At 38.0% G+C, this 14,372-nt stretch overlaps 1 protein-coding gene across 10 annotated transcripts in view; it reads right to left on the bottom strand.

Moving 5' to 3' along the window:
- Positions 1–310: 310 nt before the first annotated feature.
- Positions 311–14,372, bottom strand: part of dock1 (dedicator of cytokinesis 1) — a 230,549-nt gene continuing 216,487 nt past the window's right edge. For 5 of the 10 annotated variants that reach the window (XM_081393664.1, XM_081393665.1, XM_081393669.1 and 2 more), the window contains 7 exons: positions 13,634–13,771; positions 10,615–10,760; positions 9,753–9,791; positions 7,644–7,842; positions 5,534–5,699; positions 2,892–3,043; positions 311–1,237 (listed from right to left, as the gene is read on the bottom strand). In XM_081393664.1, the coding sequence (XP_081249790.1) occupies positions 1,142–1,237; positions 2,892–3,043; positions 5,534–5,699; positions 7,644–7,842; positions 9,753–9,791; positions 10,615–10,760; positions 13,634–13,771 (936 nt within the window). In that variant the 3' untranslated portion in view covers positions 311–1,141. The remainder of the gene's footprint in view (positions 1,238–2,891; positions 3,044–5,533; positions 5,700–7,643; positions 7,843–9,752; positions 9,792–10,614; positions 10,761–13,633; positions 13,772–14,372) is intronic. The other 5 variants (XM_081393667.1, XM_081393671.1, XM_081393670.1 and 2 more) reach the window with 2 other exon arrangements.

The following is a 14,372-nucleotide window of genomic DNA, read 5'->3' as shown; positions in this document are numbered from 1 at the left end:
GTCCTTTCAATGAACAATGAACTAATACTGTGAACACAAACTGCAAATAACTCACCTCGGACTCACCTCTTAGTCTTACCTCATTTCCCAGAGAGCGTAGACTTATTTCACAGTAACCTGGAGTAACATCACAAACAGCAGACAGACTTACTGCATCATGTCATTTCAGCTAAACAAAAAACAAACTATATATATATATATATATATATATATATATATATATATATATATATATATATATCTTTTCTGCTAAATTAAATAATATAAAATGTATTGCTGCTTGTGGTTTATAAAATAATACAATAAAAATAAATGAAATGCTACTTTATTTTCTATTGGGTCTTGAATGGCTACATTGCTCTGGACTAGCATGAATCAAACAAGAGCCACTTTACAAATACATTGAGTTTATTCAGAAGTCAGTAGTGGATTTGGAGCAGTCAATGTTATCGATATGCACTGTTGCTTTTATGTGGCTAATACGCTTGATTGGTACAATGACTTTTAGTTGTTTTCACTCCAAATGAGAAAGAACAACAACAAATTCAATAAAAGATATATGCAAGAATAACTTTACTGTCCCTCTCATTAGAAAATCAACCCTTTTTGGATAAAAATGCCAATTATTTATATAAACTGCATATAAAAAAAAACAACATAAAATGTACTTTCAAGAAAAGCAATAAAATAAAATCATATATACAAACCTCTGTACATAAATGTGTATATAGTGAGGATAAAAATATCATGTAAAAATGAGAGAAAGAGGAATCTTTGATTATGAACTGGTCACGTGTCTCGATGATAATGTGCATAAAAAGCATCTCCCCGACTACATTCCTGCCTAAAGAGAGAAAAACCATAATTCATCTTTAGTTTTAGCTAAACATGCACCATCTGCCAAAAATCCCCAGAATTCCCTGACTCCAGTTCCACTGCATCTATATTTGCTGTTGTCTGGAGTGATCTGAGATCTCGGCTTCGAGCGCTGATCCGGCAGTGGACACACACAGGATAATCAGCCGTTATGAGAAGGACTGAGGTGAGCGATTCATCATGCCATGCTGTCAGGGACGCTGACGTAAAATCATTGGAAGAGGGCCGAAGTGGACGTCTCCGTTTGACACTGCCGTCTTCTGTCTTACTGGACGATTCCCGAGTCGATGGAGGTCTGCTTTCTCGTGGTCTTTGGAGGTGGAGGTGGAGGGGTCTTGCTGGGTAAGGGGGGCGGAAGGTGCTGGAACAATGAACAAAAGAGAAGTACGGTTTTTAAGACAAACGCAATTCTTCATTATAAGAGTCACTGATCTGCATCCGCTCAAAATAGTGCAGCTTGTCTCTAATAAACTCGCCATTACATTAATAAAGCCGTTCCTTTCTAGAGTCAAGACATGATAATCTGGTCTCTTGATATGAAGATGTTTGAAAAGAATTAATGAATCAATGATTGAATAAATAAAAAGTAATTTTATATTTATAACAGCAATATACATATAAAAATGGAATCTCTAATCTTAAGTAACTATGAGTAGCCTAATAATAATAAAGTGATAGAGAAAATTAAACAAAGAAAAAAGAAAACCGAAGCATTTTATAAACACTTTCATTCAAAAGTTTGAGGGCAATTTATACTTATAATCCGCAAAGATGCATTCAACTGATCAAAAGTGATAGTACTTTTATTATGTTACACAAGATTTCTAAGATAAGGTCCAAATAAATGCTGTTCATCTAAGAATCCTAAAAAAATGTATCATGATTTCCACAAAAATATTAATCAGAAATGTTTCTTGAGCATCAAATCATCTTATTATACTGATTTCTGTATGTAATGATGCTGAACATTCAGCTTTTATCACAGGAATAAATTACAGTTTACAATATATTCACAATATGACTGTTTTTACTGTATTTTGATTAAATAAATGCAGTCTTGGTAAGCAGAAGATACTTTTAAAAAACATTTTAAGAAATCTTACCAACCCCAAACTTATCAACTTATAAAATAATATATTTTCAGACTGCAGAACTTCAGACGGTTTCAACCTTTAACAGTAATTTCCCAATACTTCCAGCAGCTGCAGAGAAGTGCAGGTTCTGACTGGGTTAATTAAAGGGTGTCGGATTTAGAAGTAAAACCCCTGCAGAGAGAGAGAGAGAGAGAGAGAGAGAGAGAGAGAGAGAGAGAGAGAGAGAGAGAGAGAGAGAGAGAGAGAGAGAGAGAGAGAGAGAGAGACAGACAGCGAGAGAGAGACACAGAGAGAGAGAGAGAGACAGCGAGAGAGAGAGAGACAGCGAGAGAGAGACACACAGAGCGACAGCGACAGCACACACATCTTCATTCACACAGTCGTGTGGACAGTGTTAATCATGACGAGAAGCGTCAGCATTCCCATCAGCACTGTGTGGCACACTGACATTCACTGACGCTGCAGCCACACACACGCACGACCGCGGAAACATTACTGCACTTTACAAATAGACTTTAATATATGTAATGCTGTCATAAATTATAGTCATTTTAGAAAAGACAGGTATTAAAGTTAGTACATATTCTGAACCTTATCCCTTAAATGTCCGTCTAGTTTGAACTTGCTGCTTGCTAGCAACTGCTTTCTCCGCGGAAGCTTTGCATTTAAAGAGCATAAAATATTTCGACTCAGATCAATATTTCATGTCTAATTATTTACTTATGTGGCAAGTAGCTGTGTAATAAGCAGGACAATGTACATCCAGCCGGTTGTTATCTCAGAATAAACCCCTTCAGGTTCAAGATGCAAGACCTGATCACCCTGTCAGGGTTTATTCTGAAATAACAACCAGCTGGATGTACATTATCCCTTACATGATCATGTAAAAATAATGGAAAGGATGTTGATGATGCGTTATACCCGCAGGTGTGGCGGTGGTGGAGGGGGTGTGGTCGGACTGGCCAGGTCTGAGTTGTCCATCAGGTTTCCATAGTCACCCATGCTGCTCTTGACAGGAAGTGGGGGCGGGGTTTCCCCCTTATCTCCATAACCTGTCCCATTCAGCTCTAGATCTGCACAGAAACAAGACAAGAGTGCTGTTGAGATCCACATCATGATGCATGAAACTATATATCTCCAAAAACATCAAATGTGTCTACAAAAACTAGCAAATGTGTAGCAAAATATTAAATCAATCAGAATTTACTCTAAAGATAGGTACAAAAGCACAGTTTTCAAGCAAAACATTTTTACTAAAAGAAGTTTCTTTGCGAAAAAGATGGAAAAAGCTAAGTTAGTAAAGTGCAGTTTCATGCAATAACATTCAGAGATTTTAACTTGTGACTCTTATGAAGTATTAAACGCAATGCAAATGTGATATCTGCTGTTTGAGGAGGACTGTGTGCTCATTTTCCACTGAATAATCTAACACCGAGATGACGACACACAGTGCAAACTCAGGATTCAGACAGTGGGCTGAACCCATGGGAGAGTAAACGCCTCGCAAAGCCTGAATCCATTACACATCTTCACAAGCGGCGAGTGGGAGACTGGATCAGACTCGCTTTCAAGCGAGGGATTTAACACTTCTGCAGAGTTTCACATCACAACATTACGTGTGTGTGTCATCACACTACAGCAGGTTAGGGAGCATATGATGTCATATATTGGGGGTGTGGCTTAAAGTGATAGTTCACCCAAAAATGACAATTCTGTCATAATTTACATTTACCACCAACTGTCTGGTTACCAACATTCTTTAAAATATCTTCTTTTGTGTTCAAAAGAAGAAAGAAACTAATTCGGGTTTGGAACAACATAAGGCTGAGTAAATGATGACAGAACTGAAATGTTTGGGTGAACTATCCCTTTAAGGTGGGAAAAAGAAATCCCAGCTACCACAGTCATTCATTTCCATGAGGAAAATGAAGGAAAAAAATAAGTTATTCACAAAAAGAAAAGTACTGTAAAAGATCTGGATGTTTTTCCTGCTTTGAAAAGTCTTACCAAATGCAAACGTCTGAATGATAATGTAAAACAGACTGAATGACTGGGATAGTTGTCAGCAATTTCAACTTCTAAAATATAATGATGATTTATGTTCATCAGAGGACAATACGTGATGCCAAAACTAGTGCTGCTATATTTCAGTAGATCAAGGTCATTGCACTTTTATTTAATATTTAAAATATGTAACACAGTCTGCTGGTGTTCAGATGTGTGATTAGATATCTTTAGGGTTGTAAAGGGGCGGAAAATTTCCAGTAAATTTCCATGGGAAGTTAAGCTGGGGAATTTTGGAAATATTCATTACCACGGCAACCGCTTGCGCGTCCACTCTGAAAGTAACTGTACACATAAGAGACAGATAGACACATTATTTAAGGTTATTTCTATTCGTTAGAATATTGATATATGAACTTGTTGTCAAGTAAGCCCCGTTGCGAGCATGTGCGTCTCTCTAAACTTTCAGTGTGCTGCACTGCTCTAGTTGACTTCTGCGCCTTCCCCCCCGAAAATATCACGTTAATTTGAAAACGTAATTCCTTTTGTGGATCCTCTTGGTCTTTCTTCATGTTTCTTTGACAAATATCATTGTCTCAGTCTCACGCACGCTGCACGCGAGTTAACCACGCCTACTTATTTACATGTCGCGGTATACACGGAATAAAAAAATCTGTTACGGTTGACATTTTCTTCCGCGGTAGAAACGATATACCGTCATACCGCCCAGCCCTACTTATGTGGTAAATAAAGTTATGCTAGCTTATTTAGCATCTAACTTATCAGCTTGCTATCTACTAGATGAATACATTTGTATGTGATATTTGCTATTTAAACATTTAATAAATGTATTTCCCCATAATATCATCAAAACTTACTTCACTTTGTTTAGTCCACAGGCTCAAATGTGTGCCTTCAATAGTCTTGTGCTTTGGGCTTCTGTACATGTGATGGAGGCATGCACAGTGCCAGTAGGGGGTTTGGTCTCAGTTGCCATGCAGTAAGCAGTGTGCTATGTGCATGTGATTGAGGAATGGCATGGATATTCAAGTGTATTTGAATGGCATCTGTTTGTTTTAGTCAAGATTATGCTAAAATATACTTTCCTCAACTATATTTAAGTTCCCTATAAAGAGCCAACCCTCAACTTTGAAAATTCCCAGTTTATTCCCGTTTATTCCCATAAATTCCTGTTAATTCCCTTAAATTCCCATTAATTCCCATGGAAAGTTTCCATCTTTGAAAATTCCCAGAATTTTGCAACCCTAGATATCTTGCTGCTAAATTTATTCTGCTTGTCTTTCAGCTTCTTTTATTCAAAGGATTGGCAAAAAAAATTTAAATCTTTGAACTGCATTAAATGAGTGTTTTATTCCCAAAATAGCCCAACCTTTTGTAAAATTAAGTTAATTTCAACTTTTTTATCTCCCACAGGTTGGCAGGGCTTCCTTGCCAAATATCTTTCCTAGCTTGCTTTAGTAAAACGTGCCTAATTTCATCATAATTCAGAATAAAACTTCTAGGGCAAATGTCAGATCAGTGTGATGTATGACACATACTGGATCCAGTCAGTAAGCTGAAGTGCAGTTTGACCCGGGGGGTGATGGGAGGCGGGACGCTGGGCACAGACGGGTTGGCAGGGGCTCCTGGGGACACGGAGAGTCTTTTCTCACCCAGTAAGTTGATCACCTGACTCTTCGGCCTCTGGGGCCTCAACGGACTGATCTGGAGAGATGAAAATATGACAGATAAATACAAGAGAGTGAACCGCTGTTTCTAGGAATCGCTATTTAAGGGATTCCATACATCAGGACTAAAAAAGACGACCATACAAACTGTGACCATGAAAACAGCACTGAAAGGATATAGACACAATGATAACAGTGGAAAATAAATGTTGCAGCGGAAGAAAAAAAAAGTAACAGAGTAAAGAACAGCAATTCAAACAGCTCAGGTCCATTTACATGAGCATACAGGTTTATTTAATGCATAATTCAGCAGGCTTATGAATTATTCCAGTCGTAAATGCCCATCATTAATGTACGATCAGTAGAAGTTCACATACAGGATTCAGGCAGCAGAATAAGTCACTCTGAACATGCCGACATGTTTAAACCTGCTTTTTTTGAACACTTTTTGTATTGTGACAAATTTTACATTTTTCTCTGACCAAAATGGATTTCAATTGAGTGAAATAACATTTATGGTAATGTGCAAATTTATGAAAATGTGCATCAAAAAGCTTAAAGGTAAAACTAAATAAAAAAGAAAAATAACCAGGCGGGCTTGTTGTCAACATGACGGATTAATTAAGCAGCAAATCAGATTTTTCAGATCTCTCTTTATCATTTGAACTGCAGAGGTCAGAGGGGCCTTATGAAAGGGTCAAGGTCATTATGATGTATAAAAGACAAACGATCCAGAAGGTCCAGGGCAGAGTAATTACATGTGCTAGTTTTCTTTATTCAGAAGCGTGAGGTGATGAAGTCAGTGAGGCCTGTGAATGGGTCAATTTATTCTTATTATGTGCTGTTTGTTCTAGAACTGCTCGGGTTCATTTGGTGTTCAAACTCAAAGAGATTGAAAAGACTTGCGCGTCCAGATTCAGATTCGGCCTCAAAAAGAGATGAAAAAGACTGCTTAAGGAACGACTGATTAAACGGAAAGCAGGCAAAAGAAAGTCTTTTGGTTTACAAATGTTGTCCTTGGTTTCTATTTCTGTCGTGTCACAATAGTGTGTTTACTGTGTTCACAATAAAATCCCACTTCTCCAAACTCCTGCTTCTCATAGCTGTGTATTATAGGATGAATCCGGTATTTAGCACTTTGAGTCTCTTTTCTGGTTTGTTTTGGATGAACTAGAGTGGTGGACACAGAAATGTTGACAATGGGTCCTGTCTCGACTTTTTGACTCGTTTAGAATCGCCTTTGACCGCTTCAGAGTGGCTGGATACGGGGATGCAGGAACATGTCCTTAAAACAACCCTCAACGTTCGTTTTCAAAACTGTGCAACTCACCGAGTGGTTAGTGGTGTTCGTTGATGATTAAAAACAAATATATCGGCGCAATGTATGATTTCAAACCATGTTATTTGCTATAGTGGAACTATTTTTTCAGATACCTCACAACCGCGTCTAAACTTCCGCTCGATATTTGAGTCTGAAGCACAGTAATATCAACGAGCAATGAGTCCTCCGACAGAAATCAATGGGATTTTACAAAATGCCAAATAAAACATGACAGAAACTGTATCTCGCTACGCTACTTGTATTGGAACATCAACGAACACCACTAACCACTCGGTGAGTTGCACAGTTTTGAAAAGAAACGTAATGGTTGTTTTAAGGACATGTTCAAGCATCCCCGTAGCCAGCCACTCTGAAGCGGTCAAAGGCGATTCTAAACGAGTCAAAAAGTCGAGACAGGACCCATCGTCAAAATTTCAGTGTCCACCACTCTAGTTCATCCAAAACAAACCAGAAAAGAGACTCAAAGTGCTAAATACCGGAATTATCCTTTAAACATCAGATAATTGCCTGTGATTTGATGCCGCATGTTGTAAGTTTGATGCTGGAAATGTGTCGTGGCAGTGAATGATGCGCAGAGTAAGTCTGAATTTGTGCATGGATTTGGCACGGTTGTGTGTGTCTGTATGAACAGATACTCACAGTCTCTGACAGTATGACCGCCTCACTGGGCTGCAGGGGAATATCAGCGGTCTTCAGTTCCTTATCAAACAGCTCCTGGTGTTTACTGTTCCTCTTCTCCTTCTTTTTCTCCTTCCTGTCTTTCTCAGGTTCATCTCGATCCAGTTTATCCTGGGACTTACAGTGCTGCTTCTTTGGTAAAAGAGGCTCCAAGGCAAATCTATCCGATGAAAGAGAAGAGGAATCAAATGAAAAGAGGAGGACAGAGATAATTGAGCGGCGGGTACGTTTTATTGGATAAGACGGCTGGGCTGTTTAATATTAGAGAGAAGCCTCTTATGAAGTCTTGAGCAAATATTAGCACTCATCTGACATTTAGCTCCAAAAAGCACATTTCTGGTGTACAGTATCTAGTGTCATGGCAACCAACCATATTAGCTGATTGAAAATAATACATTATTTTTATTTCTGATACCAGGGTTGAAACTATTTTCTTCTATTTACTGCTGGCCCTGTTCTTACTTGTACTTCCCTTTATTTTCACAGGCCTCACCACAAATGTTTTACAGGCATTCCCACAGATGTTGTGCTCAAACTCAAAGTGTGCACACATAAACCTGCCTCGCTGTACTAAATTAAGTTATTTTAGCTGCTTATTGCACGTAAACAGTCAAAAACACACAAAATAATGTCAAAATACCGGTCTTCAAATAATCTCAGTCAGTTATGTTTTAAGTGAACGTTTATAGTTGAGAGAAACAGTATAACGGATCAATGCATCAGGTCTTAAAGTGACAGCAGCCTAATATACCGGTTGCCAAATTCTGAGATATTATTAAAAATATCTATATGACAGTTTTCCCCCCATGGTATCGATGTCAAAATTGTGGGCAGTAAAAATGCTGATTGGCTGGTAACGTTGGAAAACCACTAGGTTTTAAAACTTTTTAAATTTGCAATGGTAGCTGGAATATAATATTTAACAATATAAATCAACTATGTGGGCTATAAATTAGTCTGTGAAAGAATAACATACAGTGACCTGTGTATGAACTGATGCATGAAAATATATCTGTAAGTCAGGTAACCAACGATATCTAAATAACAAATAAATCAACAAAATCTGCAATAACAGTGTACTCAAAGAAAAGCAAATGTTTAAGTTTGCAAAGCCCAAAAGCACATGACTGACGAATGAATGTAAGATGCAGCAGCACCAACTCGAAGCGCTCTCACACCGGCTTCATACTGATCTGCAGTTTCACAGACTAAATGAAAACTACAGTACGTGAACCTAGACGGCTCAATTCTGCAAACAACAACTGTGTCATCACTATTGGATTTCAGATTCAAAGCTCAGAACAAACTAGTTTCTTAAAAATGCAGTGATGCTGGAGAGAAATCATACACCATCCATGCAAAAGCCAATATCTCCACTTTAAAGCGTGTGTGTGCATCATGTCCGCTGACCTGCCCGATAATGAGACTCACAGGCAGTTTTGTAAAGCGGAAAGCAAGGAAAAAGGGAAGCAGAATGTCTGGCTCTCATAATCAGAATCTTGGGCTCAAGCGAATCAAAGTGCTTTAATGAGATGGATTAACTAATCAAATGAAAGCTCTTGTGAAGTGGTGCCCTTCACAATTAAATACCAGCGGAGGGCATCGCTGATAGAATCGCTCTCTTCAAACACGCACTAATTAATCCTTAAGGTTGGCATCTGTGTGCCTGCCACGCTAGACTGGCACCAACCTTTCAGGGTGTCAGGATAAAGAGACCGAATAAAGCACTAAGACCACATGCATTCCAGTGATTTTAACACAGGCAAAGTGGTGTACTTAAAACCCTTAAATGCTGTAAAATCACTGAAACGCATACTGTCCTCAGATCAGTTTATGTCTGTTTTACACATATAAACCCATCTCATCCGTTCAGCTGATTCTGTATGAACTGATGGGACTTCTTGAAGCGCAGTAAAATGATCTGGAGGGCACAGCCGCTGCTGGACATGATGTGACGTGATTCAGGTGCATCTGTAAGCGTGTGGATGAGAACAGACCGCCCACAGAGAGACAAGATGGAAATGACAAAGAGCGGGAAAGAAAGATTACGGGAAAGAAAAAAACACACACTCCAACCTATGAAGTGTTCCTGTACTAGTCCTCCAACCGCTGAAAGAAGAAAATAAATCATTGTCAAGAATCCAGCCAGTTCAATAGAGGTCTGAATCAATGGTCTAGTAATAAGGGTTTTTCCAATGCCTGATTCTGATATCTAGCGTAGAGAGAGAGATTTATATTCTTCAATTTTGTGCATATTTAGAATTAATAATCCAACAATATATGTGTGTGTTGGAAATAAGAAGTAAAAGGTTTAATCTCAGACACTGATCCAGACCTATGATAAATGCATTCATTTATTTGGTTATTTTGTAAATGCTGTGATCAAAAACACAGTAAAACCAGTAATATTGTGAAATACTATTAACATTTAAAAGTAAGTTTTATATTTGAATATATTTTAAAATGTAATTTATCCCTGTGATCAAATCTGAATTTTCAGCAGTCTTCAGTGTCACATGATCCTTCAGAAATCATTCTAATATGAAGATTTGATGCTCAAGAAACATTTCTGATTATTATCAATGTTGAAAACAGTTGTGCTGCTTCATATTTTCTTTACAGGATTTTGAAAAAATAGAAATATTTAGTAAAATTACAAATGTATTTACTGTCACTTTTGATTAAAGTTTTGATTTTTGATCAATAATACAGAATATATAGTATAAATCTCTTCTTCTTCCGACTGCTCCCAATATGGGGTCGCCACAGCAGAATTATCTGAGGTTTTATGAAGAAACTCAGCACTGAGAGTGCACTATATTAGTATAAATAAAGGTTAAATATTTGCAGATATATTGTTCTTTCAGTCTGGATCATGTTTGTGCGTGTGTGTGTGTGTGTGTGTGTGTGTGTGTGTGTGTGTTGTGTTTACCCGTCTGATCCCGGTCTGGAGGGTGAGTTGTCTGATGATATGGAGGTCACAGAGGCGACAGACAGTGGCCTCTGAGACGATGGCATGGTGAATGACCGAACCATTGAACGTGGCCGACTGCCCCGCCGCTCGTCTGACATGGGAGGCTGAAACACACAGTTCAAATATATGATATGAGAACATCACGGCATTTCAACAGTTCCTTTTAAAGAAGCCATGTAGCATTAACAAAGCCAATACTTGCACCAAAAAAGTCAATTTAGTTTATGATCATTTTTAAAATTTTCCCAAAATAACCTCTGTTGTGACTGGTAACATCTATGAGAGTATAAATATGCCAATATACACATTTTTCGGACCACTCCCTAGCGGTTTCCACCAACCAATTTTTGTGTGCATTTTGGGATATCGCATAAAAACATATGCTCTAAATTGAGGAGGATCATTTTTTTATCCTTTAAGAAGACATGCGCACATTTACATTCACATACATATTTACCGATTAAATCCCTCGATGTGCAACAAAAACAGAGGGCATGATTGGATAACCGGACTAACCAGCGGACCAATCACTTCGCACAGCATCCCAAAAACACCCGAGCCAATGTCTGTCATCAGAACGGTTGAGTTTAATAAGCTCTCTATGTGTTCCCAAACACCAGGCACTCTGAACACAAGACTGCATGTTTTGTGTTTATTAATAAGTGTTTATTTCAGTCATTTATGAAGTAGGAAAAGAGCAACATCTTCCCTGATTGCAGAAACTTCAATTATTATTACAGAATACACATATGTTGTGCCAATTTCCCAGGAAGTGACAATTTTTCATTCTTGAGTACATGGAATAGAAACGGTGCTTTATTCGCAAACCTTTTAATGCAATATCCCAATTTTGCACATAAGTTTGGATGAAAACACGGACGGACAAACTTAGATTCCCGCGGCACATGGGCCAAACTCATGAGTGTGTTTTTGCTCATCCTCAGGTTTCGTTTCCCCTGACCTCTTTCTATGTGTGAATCTCTGTACATTTCTGTGTGAGTATGAACCACTCATACCTTCCTTATCTTCCTCCTCTCGGTCACGTTCGCCCTGCGCTGCCCTTGAAACAGATATGTAGCGCAGATCACGTTCTCAGACTTCCACACACTGTATAGGAGGCATCGCTGCTAATTCTAGCACTTTCCCAGAGCGCAGTGATCAATATCTGCCAGCTACAGTAACTATCTGTCTCTCTCTCTCATGCTTTAGATCTCTTTATCTACCTGTCTTCCATATTCTTTTGTCCCCGTCTCTCATTCCCTCCTATGGACTCCCAGCATTCTCTTTTCAGCTCGTCTGTCCAGACTGGAGGAAAGTAGCGATTCTTTAGAGTGTGTTTAGAAATGTCTTTGTCACAGTTACAAACACACACATTCACTCAGTGTGTTTGAAAATACAGCTGTGTGGAAACTTTCCGATCTCTCGCTCTACTTTTTCCTCACTGAAGACAAAGTAATGTCAGTCTGCATTCATCTAAGATAAGGTTCCTGGCACCAAATACTGTAAAAATGCCACAGCCACGTTGCTGAAGGCTGAAGAGTATACATGTAAAAGTTAATATGTAATATTTGCCAGTCGTATGTTAATGAGCATATGGTTATGACATCCAATAACATGAAGAGCATGCTCGGCACTGTTTATGTCTAGAACATCAAACATTATTTCTGAAGAGCAATACTATTTAAGTGATCATATCATGGAAAACAGAATATTTAATGTATCACTCATCAATCAACAATAGAATTAAAACAACTTAAAAACTAAGTTTTGCTACACAACTGATTTTCTATAGCATCAGGATGTGAATATAAATATTACTCTGTAAAAGGAAGAAGGTAAGATGTTTAAATTCATTATACAAATTGCAATGGCATTTCAATCTGATTTTTTTTAAGAGACTCATCAATCATACATTAAAACTACTATGCTATATTAAGTAATTTATCTTCTTTATAATAATAATAATAGTTTTTTTAAGTAAAATTAATGTACCATTGACTGACATGCTCTTGTGTCAGTGCTGTTAGACCTACTTAAAGTTAATGACTCTCAATAACACCACTGATGAACTACATGATTAAGCTGGAGGAAGGTATTACAAAAATTACCAGTCTGAAGACAATTTTGATGATAAAGCTATCTTAATGTGATTAACAACATACTGATTAAACCACTGGAATTAATTTAAATATATAAATATTTAAGCATGTACACAGACATTTTCTTACTTCAAATAACCATTTAAAAGATTTCCCATTTTCCTAAAAAAACGTTTCTCACTAAAATAGTAACGTTTTGCCATATTAATAATAATACTTAATGAATTAATTTTAAACACAAAATGGTTAAATACTAGTTTAAATGTACTAGTTTTTACATGCATATATTGCAATGCTGTACATTATCTTTTTTACAGATTTTTAAAATTAGCAACACTTACAGCTCTATTAAAGCAACTCACAGCATTTAACACTGCAATTGCACAATGACCCATAATCATCTAATAGCTGCCATGACTTTATTCAATTCAAAATTTATATAGTGCTTTTCACAATACATTTCATTATAAAGCAGCTTATCATTATAAAGCAGCATATTTCAATAACAATGCCTTATTATCCCCAGTGAGCAAGTCAAAACGGGGTCATAAGATAGTAAGGAAGAAACCATAAGGAGGAAACCAAGTCCCAACACCGTCTGGATGACAAACGCAGACAAACATGCAACATATAAATCAGACACAGAATATGTAGTTCAATTAAATCAATGATTACTGAATGTGATCTGCTTGTGTTGTGAGGTAAGAGTCCATGCTGTGATGAGGAACATCCATGTTTTGATGATTATTGCTGAATGCATGAATGATGAGCGATGACTACATGATGGACGATGATTATGGCTGAATGAATGATGAAGACATGATGCATGATGTTTCTGGCTCGAATGGTTTGGAAAGCGAGTGTCTGTTTGGACTCACTAGTGTTCTGACGCCGTACTGTTTCTCCACCTTCTCTTTGAGCTGTTTGAAACACGCCTCCAAACGCTCGTGAAACGGTCGAAGGGCCTCCGTCACCTTCTCGCCGTGGATACGAACTCCTTCAGCCAGGTTCGGGATCTGAATAAGATGCGCGCACACACACACACACACACACACACACACACACACACACACACACACACACACACACACACACACACACACACACACACACACACACACACACACACACACACACACACACACACACACACACACACACACACACACACACACACACACACACACACACACACACACACAAAGCAAAGATGTTAAGCCACAATGTTAAAGGGCTCCTATTATGCTTTTTTACATGTTCATCTTTCTTTAGTGTTTGATGTTGCTGTTTGAGCATTAAAAAGGTCTGTAAAGTTCCAAAGCACAAAGTCACTCCACAAAGGAAGTTATTCTCTATATCAGTGTCATTGAACTCCCTGAAACGCCTCCATTGTAGTCTTGATATGCAGAAAAAAGGGGCGGGGCCTGGTTTATGGAGTTAATATTGTGCCATAATTAAACAAACAAATCCAGCATTTTGCAAACAAACTCGATCTGCTTTGCACTTGGCTTTTTATGAGATCTCTCGGCTCGATTTTCTCATTTATTTAGTCGAGTTTTCCTTTGCAAAGCAGATCGACTTTGTTTGCAAAATGCTGGATTTGTTTGTTTAATTATG

Source organism: Scardinius erythrophthalmus (assembly GCF_964197995.2).
Source record: "Scardinius erythrophthalmus genome assembly, chromosome: 18".
NCBI classification, from domain to species: Eukaryota; Metazoa; Chordata; class Actinopteri; order Cypriniformes; family Leuciscidae; genus Scardinius; species Scardinius erythrophthalmus.
Note: the sequence above shows the minus strand (reverse complement) of the source record. Positions and strands in the feature narration are given on the sequence as shown.